The 17522-nt window shown below is 42.5% G+C and overlaps 1 protein-coding gene across 1 annotated transcript in view; it reads left to right on the forward strand.

Annotated features, from left to right (window-relative positions):
• Positions 1–4365: 4365 nt before the first annotated feature.
• Positions 4366–17522, forward strand: part of LOC144206570 (dynactin subunit 1-like) — a 48069-nt gene continuing 34912 nt past the window's right edge. Inside the window, exons 1-4 of the mRNA XM_077731606.1 lie at positions 4366–4514; positions 7323–7562; positions 15958–16036; positions 16158–16189. Of these exons, the coding sequence (XP_077587732.1) occupies positions 4482–4514; positions 7323–7562; positions 15958–16036; positions 16158–16189 (384 nt within the window). The 5' untranslated portion in view covers positions 4366–4481. The remainder of the gene's footprint in view (positions 4515–7322; positions 7563–15957; positions 16037–16157; positions 16190–17522) is intronic.

A 17522-nucleotide genomic window follows, 5' to 3' on the forward strand; every position in this document is an offset into this window, starting at 1 on the left:
TTTTTTCCAAAGGTAGTGATTTTATTTATTAAATTACAAATGAATACATTCATGGGTAGCCCCGTGGCGCGAATGGTTAACGCGTTGCCTTAACAGCTCTGGGGTCCTGGGTTCAGGTCCAGGTGGGTCCACCTGTGTGGAGTTTACATGTTCTTCCCGGGATTGCATGGGTTCCCTTTTGGTAGTCTGATTTCCTCCCACGTTCTAAAAATATGCATGGTTGGCTGATTGGACACCAAATTGCCGCCTCTGACCCGGAGACAGCTTGGATTGGCCCCAGCACCCCTCACAACACTAGTGGGGATAAAGGGGTTCAGAAAATGATATTAGATGAATACATTAATCATTTATCGCTATGGAACCCTGCAAGTCCAATCAAATCAATGTCAATGGCAGCCAATGAGTCATTGTGCAATTTTGATCATTAAAATATCCTTGATACCTGCGTAGTGTGTATCTCATGCTATTATTGCATCCTGAGACCTGTTAGGAATGGTATTACAATACTAGACCGCTACGGACACACTTCCTGGTTTTACTGCTCACGTGACTTTCTTTTCGAATTCGTCCACACGCAGGCAACACTCTTTTGAAAATCCTGCAGACGATCCTTTTGATTCATACAGTATATCAGAAATACCACGTGCGACAAGTTTTCTTAAAATATTCTCAAAGTAACACTTTGTGCCCTCTATTAAAACTATGAATATGGAGGGGGAAATTGTGAAACAGGCGTCTTATACGAAACTGGCATCTTAAAGGAGAGATCGTAAAATTCAACAATTTTGAGGCAATTTCAAGGGTAGGGCTTATACGCATGTGAGAAAATACAGTAAACTAAATCAATTATTTAAAAATGAATAAGTACTAAAATAAAAATAAGTTGCAATATAATAAAATTGAATCAGTATTTTATTTTACTAACTGTCTACAATATATACTCCGACCTGGGCTACCAGTGAATGAGTTAAAATAGAGGTCAATACATGTCCACTGTAGTGACCCTTCACCATGAAAGGGTTACCATTTATTGTACATATGTAATATCAAGATGAAAAGTTATAATAATATGGGCCCATAACAGTTTTTTTAAAAAATCTGATCATTCATAATATTTAACTGATGTGCCACCATCGACAGTGTTAGACGTCCAATTGAACGCGTGGGCTGGTCATCAAGCACTTGCTCGGACTCCTGATTGGTTCTTCTCCGTGAAGGGCCGCTGAACCGAGTGGCATGCGACATTTTCCACATTAAAACATGTAGGCACCAGGTAGGTATTTTGCTTCATGTTGAAATAATGCTTGCCCTCACAAAACATAGCCACGGCTGTTTTAACTCATCTTCGGTCGTGTGTGCATTGAAATCGTGCATCTTTTGAAATGGTAAGCAAGGTAAGAGTAGCTAACCAGCTTGCCAATCGACAGTCGTTGTTTGACAGTCAAACTTGCTTCATGTCAATGAATTCATCCTAACAGATGCAACAAACCCATCTGTAGATGTAGACATACTGAGACTTAGTGTTGTTTTTCACAACAGCATGGCTTTAATGTCGGAGCGACAACTTCTTGATATCCAACTACTGCTTATAAATCGTTTTCCAGTCGGCAAAAGTGGGCACCAACTTGAATATTAGTTGGCGTGCTTCAGTCCGGAAGGAACTTCAAAACACAGAGCACCCCCACCCTTTATACCAACGTGTCCTATCACCCAGGCCTTGAGAATAATGGCATTATCCTTCAGGCTATAATTGAAATAGGTCCTACCTTCCTGGACATCCAGGACTAACCAGAAATAATTATGAGTCCCAAGATAAGGGTGGAATGTGTATTCTCCCAGGCCTCCGAGGACATACATTTTCAGTATATAATGACGTATTATAATCTGTTCTCTAGAGATTTCTTACGTTCAATGATATTTAAGTGTCAGGTCTCTAGTAATGCATGCTAATTCACTTTGATTCATATGTTTTATTATTGGCAATAATATGGGAGCAGTGTACCTCAGTGTTAATCATTCCCCAATGCAAAGTTTGCTGGTTTGATTGCTTGCCCCTGTGAGCCAAGTGTCCTTGAGCAAGATACTGAACACCAATTTGCTCATGATTACCAATTTCGTCATTTGCAGTTTCTGGGTGTGATGACAAGTAGGCTTTCGTTGTTGATGATGACGACAGGGCCTATGTTCAATTATTATTATTATGATGGATTGTTCATCAATCGGTCAATGACCAGTTTACCATCAAAGCACTTATAGTGTCATGAAGGTTAACAGCACTACGGTGCTACCTCTACTTATGAAATCTATTGGTTCCAGAAATAGTTTCATAACTTAGATTTTTTTGTAAGTTGAGCACTATTTTATATGAAAATTCTCAAATTCGTCCCATGGTGCTAAAAAAAACCTAACCAACTAAACTCTTTAAAACTGATGGTGTCCGAATTTTGTATGAAAGATTTGATTGGGGCCTAGGTGCTGAACTCGAATTCAGTATGGTGACAGCTTTTGGGAAGAAACTATCCTTGAGTCTGTTTGTCTTGGCAGTTATGGCTCTGTATCCAAAATGGTGGCTCATTAGCACATCATTGTGCAAAATGGATTGATGGCTGACTCAGCTGTGAGAGATGTTGGCACAAAAGTGACAAAATGGCCTCCAGGTTAATCTTAGCTTTGTGGCTTGACTGGCTTTTGTGTTGTGTTTGATGCTGAGCATGATGGCTTTTTGTCTTTCACTGATTCCACTTGATACCAGACGAAACTGTTTGCTGACAGTGTGACATACCTCATTGATCCCAAAACTATAGTAGTATATTTTCTGCAACAACTGAAGACTTTTTTAGCTGATATTTTTTTTTCTAGGAAAAAATTGAGGGATGAGCATTAACACCAAAAATGAGTATTGGATTTGATTAATGTGCAGGTTTTTCTTACGTTGATGGAAACAAAAGTCATTTCTACTGGTATTTGTCACTGCCACTGAAAAAAACAGTAACATCAGAGAAATACGTTTTACTGCTATTGAGGAAAGAACCACCCATGGCTCCTGAGCCGTGGGTTGGTTACTGATCTGTGGGTTTTAAACTTGATAAGGTTTTGGTCATACAGTATGAGAATATGATGTTAAACCTATTCAGGACCAGTGAACACAATATAATGATAAGAATATATACCTAAGAGATTTCCTGAAAATAATGACAAAATCACTAAGACAACAAATTTAGTTGTTTTATGTCACATAAACAATGATTTTAGAGATAAATGTTAAATTAGGCCGCCAGGCAGCTGACTGGTTAGCACGTCGGCGTCAAAGTGAGGGTCCTGGGTTAAGATCCAGATGGGTCCACCTGTGTGGAGTTAGCCTGTTCTCCCCGGGCCTATTTGGGTTTTCTCCGAGAGCTCCAGTTTCCTTCCACTTACCAAAGACATGCATGGTAGGCTGATTGGATACTCTAAATTGCCCCTAAGTATGAGTGTGAGTGTGAATGGTTGTTTGTCTCCTTGTGGCCTGTGATTGGCTGGCCAGCAATTCAGGGTGTCCGCTGCTTCTGGCCTGATGTCCTAAATTAAAGACCAGTAAAAATATTGCAAAATACAAGGTCATCAGATCATCTTGTTTGCATTCAAGAAATGGTTTGTTGACAAAAAAAGACATCATGCTCAGTTCCGATCATTAGTTGATTGTTTATTAGAAATGTAGACATAGACGAATGTATTTGCCAATTAGTTTACAGCAGACGAAAATCACAAAGGTGCTCAAAACACGTGAGTAATAGAATGGATTCTATCTTGTGACCAAATCTCATACTGTCCGATACTCCAAAAATAGTCAGTATCGGTGCTTGATACTGCATTTCGGAACAGGATATCATCAGTCGGAAAACAAATCAGGGATTGAACCTTCAATCTCATTACTGTGAGTTGGATGTGCTAAACACCTCCACCGTTCCGCCTAGCTTCATTCATTCTTCCATTTTCTGAACTGCTTCATTTAAACTAAGGTCCTGGAGGGTGCTGGAGCCTATCCCAACTGACTTCGGGCCAGAGGCGGGTGGACACCCTGAACCGGTGGCCAGCTGATCGCAGGGCACAAGGAGACAGACAACCATTCACTCCCACACTCGTACTCGTACTTACTTACAATTTTAGAGTGTCCAATCAGATTTCCATGCTTATATTTTGTGGGAGTAAACCGTAGTACCCGGAGAAAACCCACACACACTTGGAGAGATGCAAACTTCACACAGGTGGACTGACTTTCACTTTCAACATAAGCAACTTTTACTGCCAGAAACTGAAGGCTTTAGGACCACTCCTTTTTTTGTTGGACCATTGTTCATCCTGTCTCTCTCGCACAGACACATACGCACCACACAGTGATGCAGTGCTTTTAGCCTCTGCATTAACATCGCAGGCATTAAGCGAAAGTGGCGTAGTGTTTTGCTACTTTGCAGGGTTGGTAGTGGACTTGCTTGTTTGTCAACATGTCGCAAAGCAGGAGGGATGTGCTCGGACGGGTGAGTGGGCGACAAATGTTTTAACAGCCCTGGCTGTTTTATGTCCCATTTTGCTCATATTTTTTTTAATATTAGCGAGAGATAGGCTTAATCACTGATTATTTTTGCCATGAGTCAATTCATTAGTTCATACATACTAAATGACATGTTTTACTGATATTCTGGCCCTAACATTTCAGCATGTTTGATTCTTTACAATTTTTAAAATAATAAAAATGAATAGAGATAGAGATTCTACAATTTTTAAACACATCTCGTAATACAAAATAAGAATAAAAATTACTTTAGGAAGTCAAATTTTCAAGTGAAAAAAAGTCAGTAAGGAGGTGCAGAGGTAAAAAATTATCTGTAAATGATTAACCAATCAATCGTCAAATTGTATGATAACAATTAGGCTTTTGTCAAGTCAATAGTGATGACAATGCCTATGTCTGATTTTTTTTTAAATAGTAGACGATTAGTGTACACATATATGTGTGCGTGTGTGTATATACGTATTCATAGTCTAGTCTAGTCATACTTGAATAATGACAATAACAGCATTCAATTCAATATTTGTGTAATGTGGTTTAGCCTTTTAAGTTACCAGCTGAACATGCTGTCCCATTGTGGGTGTCTGGCAGCCATATTGAATGTGTCAGCTCTATGTAGTGATTCCCCCCCCCCCCCCCCTGTATTTTATATTGATTTGGTATTGGTGTATTGTATAGTGATACTTATTTTAAATAATTGATAATAAATGTTTGATTAGAAATGAAAATCAGTTTTGGAATTAATAATTGAAATGTAGAAAAAAATAGAATCTGGACAGTCATAAGCAAAATTAAAAGCAAAAGTAGCAAAACAGTGTCTCAAAAATAGTTCATTTATTGTCTAATTCCCCCAGGGCAATTTTTGTCAACCTAGTGATGTTGTGCAGCAGCGTAGCACTATTTTTATTTGATGGAAAGTCAGGAGAGTTAGAGTAAAGTGCTGAGTCACTATTTCCCAAATGGGCCACATCCTAGATTGGAAGTCAGTTGGACCGTGATGTCATAGCCAGACCCACGAGGAAAGCCTGACAGTGAATAATCATGTTTCAGTGCCATTGATTGCCCAGCCATTAGCTGGCCACCAATTTAGGGTGGTATCCCCCGCTCCTGGCCCAGAGTCAGCTGGGATAGGCTCCAGCCAACTGCCCGCGACCATGGTGACAATACAGTGGTTCAGAAAATGAGATGAGTGCCATTGATAGTCAATTTCCATTCCATTTTGTCTCAAGGCAAGCTAATGAATCAATGATGAGAGACTTAAAATATTAGTTTTTTTAAATGATTAATGAATTCAATTTGTTTTAACTTTATTCTATATTTCTTTTAAATTCACGTCTGTTTATTGTTTAAAATCTATTCAAATACATATGAAATATATTTTTCCAATGCAATAATATATAAGGCGATTCGACGGTCGAGTGGTTATCGCGTCGACCTCACAGTCAAGGGTTCGATCCCAGGTTGGTCTTCACTGTGTGGAGTTTGCATGTTCTTCCCGGGCTTGTGTGAGTTTTCTACGGCTACTTCCCCAAAACATGCAGATTAGACTGGTTGAAGGCCGGAGTCAGCTGGTATTGGCTCCAGCACCTCCCGTGACTCTAATGAGGATACAGCGGTTCAGAAAATGAAATGAGACATTGGCCACAGGGGGCGGCCCGGTGAATGAGTGGTTAGCATGTCGGCCGCACAGCTCTAGGGTTCTGGATTCAGATCCAGGTTGGTTCAACTCTTTGAAGTCTGCATGTTCTCCCTAAGCCTTCGTGGGTTTTGTCAGGGTACTCTGTTTTTTTCCCACATTCCAAAACACATGCACGTTAGACTCATTGGACACTCTAAATTGCCCTACTCTCCTTGTGCCCTGGGAGTGGCTGCCCACCAATTCAGAGTATCCACCGTAGTTAGCATTGATAGGCTCCAGCACCCCCGTGACCTTTGTGAGGATGTGGTTCCAAAAATGAATGTATATTATATATTTTTGTATTTGAAAAAATATTTAGTTTATTTGTCATATGGAAAAATGCCTTTTAATATGTATTTAGACATTTGTATTACTTATTATAGTTTTGTTTTTTAAAATATATTCATGCTGGCTTTTATCATTCGATCCATCCCAGACTTTGGAAATCTGTTTCTGTTAAATTAAGCCATAATTTGTTTTGCAAGTAACCTGTTGGAACCGCCTAATGGTGTAAAAAAAACACAAGGTTCAAAATGGCGGCCCACGGGCCAAAACTGGCCCGCCACATCATTCTGCAGTGCCTGAGAAAGTAATTGATGATTGCTAACTTTCGGTTTTATGATAAAATTCAAATGAAAATTATAAATGTACAGCAAATATATCCTGTTTCCCTTTTTATATCAATGATTGCAGACGATTTGCACTATAATTAGAATGTCCAAAATTGATCTTTTGATCAGCACCATCGGAAAAGCTGTCAATTAATTGATGAATTGATTTTGGCAGCCTAGTTGGAAGACATTACAGCTCTCCAGATGAAATTGAAACTTCGACGTGACATGAGTTTGACAACCCTGGTGTAAAAGTTCACTTGCCTGATTCCGGTACAGGCAGGCTTGTCTCCATTCCCGCTGGTGGCACTATGATTCTGAGTGTGAATGATCGTGCCCTATAGCTGACTGGCAACCAGTCTAGGGAGTTGTCTGCCTTTTGCCCCAAAGTCAGCTGGGATTCCTTTCAAAAACCCTTACGAGGATGCGTGGTACGGAAGATGAACAAATAAATAATCTGTTGGTTGCACTTGCCGTTTAATTTCAGACGGGCAGAATGAGGTCTGATGGTGGTGGTGGACGGATGCCCAAGGTTGGCTCCCAAGTGGAGGTGATCGGCAAAGGTCAGCATGGTATGGTGGCCTATGTGGGCGCAACCCTCTTCGCATCAGGCAAGTGGGTGGGTGTCATCCTGAACGAAGCCAAAGGCAAGAACGATGGCACTGTGCAAGGAAAGCGCTACTTCACCTGTCGCGACAGCCATGGCATTTTTGTTCGACAGTCGCAGGTACTTAAAAAAAAATGAATAACTATATTGTTATATTTAAGTGACAGTATTTTTCTGATACAGTGATACCTTGAGATACGAGCCTGATGTGTTCCAGGACTGAGCTTGTATGTCAATTTACCCGTATCTTAAATCAACGTTTCCAATAGAAATTAACTAAATACAAATTAATTCGTTGCCACCGTCTGAAAAAATTCAACAACCAAAAAACAGGATATTTCAATGGAAAAATATTTTTATTGGTTGTAATTCACCATCTACTAACAGAGTAACAAATAACTAGTGGTTATGATTTTTAATAACAAAAAGAGGCATTATTTTATACGAGTATTTCCTGGATGGGGGAGAGACAGAGAGAGTCACTTGATGGATGCGCTTGTAACTTAACTTTAAATTGAACATAAATTAACTTAAATTCCTATACACACTTTAAAAAAGTTTTAATCTTATGTTACATTAAATTAAAACCTTCTTGTGCAATAACCAAGGCAAAAAGGTTAATGTTTTCCACCGGCGGACTTCCTGCTTCTCCATACGTGTTGGCGAGCCAGCTCAGTCACGCGTACACTACTCATGCTTTTCGATTATTTTGTGCTTAATATCGATTATCATTAAACGCCTTTCCTTCGCACTACTCTTAATTGTACTAGCTTGCTTCGGATACACTGTGTTTCTCTAAATTCTGCACCGGCTAATGCAGCGATAACACGGAAAAAAATGCAACGCTCCGCCCAGTGCTCGAGATCTTTTCACGAGGGAAATGCGGCAAGAGAGACAGTGCAGTGAAATCATCAAGAACATCTTGCTTTCTGGCAAACTGGCTGTTTTAAATGCTCGTATCTCAAGGTAAACATTTGCTCGGAATTTTACTCGTATCTCAAATTGTTCGTATGTCAGAGCACTCGAATGTCAAGGTATTACTGTACTCAACTGACATGCAATATTGTCCACACATGCTTGCTTTGGAAAACACCAGAATACAAATTGCACTCTGGGACATGTCAACTTTACTTACGTAAAATCTTTGTTTAAAAAATATTTTAAATATTGTATTCAATTTTCACATCAGTCTAGAGGTGAATAGTGTGTCCGAGACTATTTTAAGCTGTAGATTTTGTGTATTACGGTGAACATTGTTAGTGTGCATGCTCTCTAAGGTAGGATGTGAGTTAGGGGAAAAATAAATTCTGGAGGGACTTGGATGAAGCGGTTAAGAACATTTATAGTAATGAGAGGGCATTGGTTTTAGGAGAACAATGTCCAATGTTCCCTCTAAGCTGCGCGCGTGCACAATTGCACACTAGTCTCATCTTCCCTGCGCAGCAGCAATCATATGGCGCGCAGTAAATAAAATCCAAACTTTTTATTTTTTGTTTTTTTCTACCCCTTACCCCATGATAGCGCCGTTTACGCGGGAGCTAGTGGAAGTAGCTCTGTCCCATCTTATGTTTTTGTGTTTTACAGCATGTTTTACATGACAAATTAGAGGGAGCATTGACATGCACCTGCTTATGGCATGTGTGATACTGGTGTGCCCTTAGCGAGCAATGTTGATGTCGCTCACACTGGTACTCAGTGCGCTCAGGGAGGTTGTCTTTCTGCCCACACCATCGAAAAATTAGAGATACTGTGTTCACACATTGCTGTGAAGAGTTTACACAAACCGATGGTCAAATAAAGGCAGGCACGTTGACCATGGTGAGTTCATTCCTGTCCCAGCTGACTTTCAGGCAAGCAGGAACATGCAAACTCCACAGAGGTGGACCGACCAGGATTTTAACCCCGGACGCCTGAACTGTGAGGCTGACGTGCTAACCATTCATTCACTGGGCTACCCCTGTAAGTACTCGGGTAAAATTATCAAAAATTGTATTTATCCAATATTACAGCAAGAAGCATAGGACTAATGTAATAATATCTAAATCTAATCTATATATAAAAAATGTAAATGTCTTAACCACTGTACTCAGAGTGAAAATAGTTCCTCTCCCCTTAATTTATTGAATGGGATTTGAATTGAATGCTTTTATTGTCATTAAACAAGTATAATGACATGAAGCTTTCACCATGTAGTGCACAAATAACAACAACAAACAGACGAACAAATAGGGTAAATAAATCGAATCTATAGTATATAAAAAATGTAAATACTTTAAATACTGTACTCAGGGTGAAAATGGTTCCTCCGCTTAATTAATTCAATTAAATTGAATGCTTTTATTGTCATTATACTATTATAATGAGATTTAAAGCTTTCACCACATAGTGCACAAATAACAACAACAAGCAAACAAATAAATAATCAGTAAATAATTAATAAATAAGTAGTCCAAGTGAGATCAGCAGAGTGGAGCGGTCTTGTTCCATTTGAAGTCCAGGGTGAGTTCCATGGTTTTGGAGAGGTTCAGCGCCAAGTTGTTTAGAGCGCACCACTCGCTGAGTCTATGGATTCTGCAACAGACAAACAAAGACAGATTATCAATATAAGTAATGATAAATAAGTAATCAACAAATAGAAATAGATAAATAAGTGCTCAACATAATAAATAAGTAGTATATGTAGTAGTAATAAGTCTTGATGAGGTCCTAGGTGCAGAACTCAAGTTGCATATGGTGACAGAAATTGTCCTCGAGTATGTTTGTCCTGACAGTTATTGCTCTGCATAAATGCCCTCTGTCTCCCAGAGGGCATTTATGATGCTCGCTGACGCTGATTTGGAGATGCTGGACAGGGCAGGTAGGGGGCAGTTGATCTTTTGGGCTGTGTTGATCATCGTCTGCATGTTGGTGTTCAGTTGCTCCTTCCTGAGTACTCAAGAAATGTAGCTTCTGCTGCGCTTCCTTGATCAGTGCTGTGGTGTTTGTAGTCCAAGTGAGATCAGAAGACATGTGGACTCCAAGGAATTTGAAAGTCTCGACTTGCTCCTCTTGAGAGCGCACCACTCGCTGAGTTTAAGGACCTCATCTCAGTAGGCCGTCTCTTTCACCCCTGTGATCATCCCCACCACCGTTGTATCGTTCGCAAATTTCACAATAATGTTCTCAAGCTGCGTGGGTATGTTGCCGGGTGTGTAGAGCGAGTAGAGTAATGGACTCGGCACACGGTGCTGAGCGTTCAGGCAGCTGACAGGTGTCGACCCAGCTCCACGTGCTGGGCTCGGTTCACCAGAAAGTCCTTAATCCAGGAGCTTGTGTAAGGTGGGAGCCCAGGGAATAAGAATGTCCGGTCTTATGGTGTTAAAGGCTAACTTGTAGTCGATGAAAAGCCTTCTGACATAGCTCCTCCCTGGCTCAGTGCAACATGGAGGGCGGCGGTTATTGCATTTTCGGTGTAGCTGTTCGGTCGATATGCAAACTGATGTGGGTCATGCATGAGGGGAAGACAGGCTTTTATGTGTTTCAGTACCAATTTTTCAAAGCACTTACTGATGATTGGTGTGTGAGCTACTGGGTGGTAGTCGCCCAGATTGTTAGCGAGTGACTTCTTGGGTATCGGAATGATGGTGGCCGATTTCAGACAAGCTGGGACGGAGGGTTGTTTGTGAAGACTGGTCCTAGTTGGTCAGCGCAGGCCGTAAGTAATTTGGTATTCCATGCGGTCCTGTGGCCCACAACAAGATGAAGCTGAGCATCAGTTCTAGTGCCGCTAGTGAGCCTCCACGGCAGACCAAGAGGCAGCGAAACGTTCCCTCATATAATTCAAGAGAATGATTGGTTATTTTCCGGAGCAAGTTTTTAACATAGATGGGGCAGACCCCTTTTGGAAGAGGATGTCTTCATGGACAATCTTATTTAAAGATGAACAGATTGTGCAGATCATCATAATGTGTGGGATTCCTGCTGGCTTCATGGTAAAGCCAGCCTTAATCTACAAGTTCGACCATCCTCATGCTTTAAAAATCAAGAACAAAGCCTTGCTGCCTGTCTACTGGATGAGCAAATGGAAAATATGGATCACAAAAGACTTCACTGGGTCTTAAACTGTTTCATCCCAAATACGAAGCTCAACCTCGCTGAAAGGGAGGTGCCTTTCAAGGTCTTCACTGTGTCAGAGGACTTGGACTAAAACTCACACTAAACTGTTTTTGGCGGATTAATATAAAACATAGACTAACAATTTTTTTCTTTGTGTGTACAGTTTTTAAAGTATTTAGATTTTTTTAATTTACGGATTATATTTATATTTAAATTCATAAGTCTTTTTTATATGCTTATAACTGTAGTTGTTACGACTCCCCCTGGGGTATGATATACCAGAGAGTCGCAACTATCACAGCAGACAGGTTCGGTCAAAGATGAGTTCGGACACACATTGCAAGTAGCCTTCAGTTATTTTTATTTACAATAAAGTCAACAAAACAGACTACGGGATAACATAGGGGAAGCACGAGATATTAAAGTGGCACCCTCAAATAAACACGGTAAAACCCCCTCCCAAACAGGTGTTCAAATGAACACCCACAAAATACAGGAAATCAGACCGAAGGATGCCACTGTTAAACTGATGTAATATAATCTAGACAGGGGAATAACTGTGTCTAAATGCACAAACTATATGTATACCCATGGGTGTCTAAACTTATCTCAAGTCCCCCTATGCAACCCAAAATCATTAACAACACATACAAAATATAACGGAGTAACATACTCACAAGCCTGCAACTCAGCAAGGCAAGGGCCAGGGCAAGAACCAGGGAAGAAGGCGTGAACTGACTACTGAAAAGGCTTTAAATAAGGGCAGGAGGGATGATTGGCGAATTAATTACAGCTGTGTTTGGCCTGGGCAGGGCTCGGTCACAGGGGTGGAGCCAGAGCTGGAGATAAAACACCTCCTACTGGTGTGTCCAGGCTGCCAGCCGTAACACCTCCCCCCTCAAGAGTCAACCTGTTGACGAAACCGAACCACCAACCTGCCCCAATCAATCAATACACTCCTGTTAAAACTCTCCTAAACTTGAGATAGGGCATTGTCCGGTGGGCGTCCGCGCCAGCCGATGACAAGGCGTGGCCGGTCTGGCGGGCGTCCGCGCCGGCCGGTGATGAGCCGTGGCCGATCTGGCGGGCGTCCATGCCAGCCAGAAACGAGACGAGGAAGAGGTCGGTCCGGCGGGCGTCCGCGCCAGCCGATGACAATGCCTGGCCGGTCTGGCGGGCGTCCGTGCCGGCCGGTGATGAGCCGTGGCCGATCTGGCGGGCGTCCATGCCAGCCAGAAACGAAACGAGGAAGAGGTCGGTCCGGCGGGCGTCCGCGCCAGCCGATGACAAGGCGTGGCCGGTCTGGCGGGCGTCCGCGCCGGCCGGTGATGAGCCGTGGCCGATCTGGCGGGCGTCCATGCCAGCCAGAAACGAGACGAGGAAGAGGTCGGTCCGGCGGGCGTCCGCGCCAGCCGATGACAATGCCTGGCCGGTCTGGCGGGCGTCCGTGCCGGCCGGTGATGAGCGGTGGCCGATCTGGCGGGCGTCCACGCCAGCCGAGGACAAGGCGTGGCCGGTCTGGTGGGCGTCCGCGCCGGTCCTTTAAGTCTTGGCCAAGCCCCCTTCCTTTAGGAGACACTAGAATTTTAGAACGGTCAGGCACCTTACCCTGGTTGTTCGGAGGGTCGCCAACTCCCTCGTCCAGGGGTGCCAGAGCTTTGCCGCTCTTGCAGTCGCCGGCACCATCATCCAGGGGCGCCGGAGCATTGCTACCACTTCTGGGCGGGCAGTCGCTGGCCAGAACGGTGCTGAGCAGAACAGTGCTAGAAAGAACTGTGCCTGGAAGGCCGGCCGGCACCGGAAGCCTGGTTAGTGGCTTCGGCACGGGTGCGACTGGCGGCCCCAGGGGCGACAGGAGTACTTTGCGTGGCCTCGGCACCGAAACTTGGGGTGCTTTCTGCAGGCTGATCTCCGCGGCGGACATTTTCTTCTTGCTTTGTTCTTTTTCAAGCCGCTCTTGCTCCAATTTTTTTCTTTCTAAATTTTCCTGCTCCAAAATATTTTCTCTTTCAATCAGTTCTTTTTCTTTTCGCTCTGCTTTCAAGGCCTTTTCTCTTTCTAGTCGATCTTGCTCTAAGGCCTTTTCTCTTTCTAGTCGATCTTGCTCCAAGGCTTTTTCTTTCTCTTGCCTCTTAAATTCCAAAACTCTTTCTTTCTCAAGCCGTTCTTGCTCAAGACGTGCTTTCTCTAGAAATGCTTTCTCTAGACGTGCAAGCTCCAAAGCTTTTTCTCTCTCTTGCCTCTTAAATTCCAAAACTCTTTCTTTCTCAAGCCGCTCTTGCTCAAGACGTGCTTTCTCTAGACGTGCAAACTCCAAAGCTTTTTCTCTCTCTTGCCTCTTAAATTCCAAAACTCTTTCTTTCTCAAGCCGCTCTTGCTCAAGACGTGCTTTCTCTAGACGTGCAAACTCCAAAGCTTTTTCTTTCTCAAGCCGTTCTTGAGCTACACGTGCTTTCTCTACACGCTCAAGCTCCAAAGCTTTTTCTTTCTCATGGCCAAACTCAGCCACGGCCTGTCCAGGTTTTAATTTGTGATTTCTGAACTTTTGGCGGTACGTCTCAGGCACCAGTCCGTAAACGCGCAACACTGCTCTATTTACCTTATCATATACCAACCTGTCTTCTATCGACAGTGTACTCAAAGCTTCGAGGCCTTTCCCTGACAGTTTCCTCTGTAAGACTAGAGCCCAGCCCTCTTCTGGCCATTTATTGGACAGTGCTATCCGTTCAAACGCACCAAACCACGCCTCGACGTTCGTCTCACTGAAAGGCTGTACAAGCGGAAGGCTTTCACTAACTTTAAACCCCCTACTTTCTACCATATTAGAACTCTTTGAGAGTTCAACTTCCCGCCTTTTTAGTTCAATCTCAAACTCCATTTTCTTGAGGGCCAGCTGATGAGCATACTGCAAATCAAACTCCATTTTCTTGAGGGCCAGCTGATGAGCATACTCCCTATCCCTAGCCTCATTTTGCATACGTAATATCTTTAGAGCAATGGGGGCATTTTCCCCAATAGATACAGCACCATATCCCTCTGGTTTTCCTTTTAAACGAGCCCTGGGGTTTATAACTAGAGCCTTTACATTCAAGGTGACACCATCCCTGCCTACCTCATCTTTCTCCATCCTGCCTTCACCGGCCTACTGCACATGCAGTCCGTACCACCAATGACCAAACTGCTGCTGTGATAACAGATCTTAATGATCTCCCGGACGAGCCCCCACTTGTTACGACTCCCCCTGGGGTATGATATACCAGAGAGTCGCAACTATCACAGCAGACAGGTTCGGTCAAAGATGAGTTCGGACACACATTGCAAGTAGCCTTCAGTTATTTTTATTTACAATAAAGTCAACAAAACAGACTACGGGATAACATAGGGGAAGCACGAGATATTAAAGTGGCACCCTCAAATAAACACGGTAAAACCCCCTCCCAAACAGGTGTTCAAATGAACACCCACAAAATACAGGAAATCAGACCGAAGGATGCCACTGTTAAACTGATGTAATATAATCTAGACAGGGGAATAACTGTGTCTAAATGCACAAACTATATGTATACCCATGGGTGTCTAAACTTATCTCAAGTCCCCCTATGCAACCCAAAATCATTAACAACACATACAAAATATAACGGAGTAACATACTCACAAGCCTGCAACTCAGCAAGGCAAGGGCCAGGGCAAGAACCAGGGAAGAAGGCGTGAACTGACTACTGAAAAGGCTTTAAATAAGGGCAGGAGGGATGATTGGCGAATTAATTACAGCTGTGTTTGGCCTGGGCAGGGCTCGGTCACAGGGGTGGAGCCAGAGCTGGAGATAAAACACCTCCTACTGGTGTGTCCAGGCTGCCAGCCGTAACAGTAGTATTAAATAGGTACATGATCATTTTACTTGCGTACTTGGACTTTTACATGTTTCATATCAATTATTTACCCAGGTGAAGTGTTAAGGCTTTCATGTTGTCCAAATCTTGTATTTTCATTATACCAGTATTGTCTCTGGAACATTAAATCATAAAAAAAATACTTGTAAAAAATATTATTTTCTTTTTCTTTTTTTTCTTAATAATGTATTTAGGCTTAAATAGTCAATTTCTGGCGACCCAGCGGCTTGAGAGGTTAGCATGTCAGCCTCACGGCTCTGAGGTCCCGGGTTCAAATTCAGGTCGGTCCACTTGTGTGAAGTTTGCCGGTTCTCCCAGGGCCTACGTAGGTTTTCTCCCACATTCCAAAAAAACATGAATGGTAGGCGGATTGGACACTCTAAATTGCCCCTACGTATGAGTGTGAGTGTTAATGGTTGTCCGTCTTTAACATATGTATCTTTATTTTAACTTATATACCTCAATGAAAACAACAATGATAAATTCAAGTAGAATGTAAAAAAAAAATGTTGTGTTGGTTTTTGTACGAGCTCCAAGTTTTAGAAGACAGCGGGGACACTCCATCTCCAGAGAATCCCGAGCTCGGCCTAACCAAGATGGCCAAGCGAGGTAACGAAAACCTCCTCATTCTGCCAGCCAATTATGAAAGAACTGTCCACGTGGTCACTTTGTAGGTTTATTGTTTGCCCCAGAATCATGAACATCCTTGTTCCTTTCTCTATCTCTGCAGACAACCTGGACACACCCAAATCGAACAAGCTGGTAAGTGTACACCCTTATATCTGACTAGTTAAGAGAGTTGTTAATTTTTAGGACAAGGAGGACTCATTTAATATTATAGAGTCATATGTAGCCAGCCGATAGCGGCATTTTATCTCGAAACAGACATGATGACATTCCTTAATACTGTCATCTTTCACCACTTAACGGCATCAACATTCAAGGCTTTAGTCTGTTGCAGTATTTTATATTAAGTACTCAGATTAAAATGTCATAATTCACGCTGATACTCGGAAGCTTTTTACAAAAGTGCGACCTCCGGGCAACCTTACGTCAAATGCTGTTTCCCTTATCTGATTCGCTCTGGACAGACTAGACGTCCGGGAGCCTTGGTGAGGGTAGATTTTTTGAGAAGTGCGAGGTCTGGGCAACCCTATGGCGGACCCTGTCACTCATATCTAAAAATAGAGTTCTCTGAGTGGACAAGATGTAGCGGGGTAGTGGAAATTAAGGGGGGATTTTCCCAGAAATGTTTCAAAGTACGAGCTATGGGCGACCTCACGAAAATGCCATGATCCTTATGAAAAAAATAGAGCGCTGCGGGCGGGCTGGATGTCCAGGAGCCTGACTTGAAATGGAGCTCTCAATTCATCATTTTCAATCCAGTTTATTCATACTGCAGAGGTCTCTCATCTTCATTTTCTTTTTGCAGAGAAGACCCATTGTCAGAGGTGAGTACAGTACTTAGAGTATTTATAATATATACAGTCGTACCTCTAGATACAAACTTTTATTGTTTCCAGAACTTTTTTCATAACGTAAACATTTCATAAGTAGAGCAATACTTTATATGGAAACTCTAATTCGTTCCACGGTCCTCAAACAACACCTTAAAATTGGTCAGTGTCCCAATTTTGTTTGAAAGATGGGAGAAATGAGAGAAAAATTATAACAAAATGATTTATTAATGTCTTAAAATGAATAACGGGCATACAAAATCTATTCGTGTTGAAGCATGATATGCGCATCATCATTTCCCTATGAGCCGATGACGTCAGAAAGCCGCCCACTTTGCAGTACACTTTAGACTTTTGCGTGTGCCCTTTGTGTGTGTGTTAAAATACTTGCCACCTTCCATTTGTACGTTTTTTATCACTTAATAAGGGGAATTGCACTCATCAATAAGGGGAGCATTTAGCCGAGGTTGACAGGGCATGATATGCGCATGCGCATTCTCCTTTGTCCCAGTTGCGTCAGAAAGCCGACCACTTATATACTTTTACCTGCCCCATGTGGGTAAATGTGTCCTATGTGTGTAAATATGTGCCAGGTTGATATGATATGTGCACACATTCCCCTTTGACCTGTCTGCGTC

The sequence above is a fragment of the Stigmatopora nigra genome, chromosome 13 (assembly GCF_051989575.1).
Source record: "Stigmatopora nigra isolate UIUO_SnigA chromosome 13, RoL_Snig_1.1, whole genome shotgun sequence".
NCBI lineage: Eukaryota > Metazoa > Chordata > Actinopteri > Syngnathiformes > Syngnathidae > Stigmatopora > Stigmatopora nigra.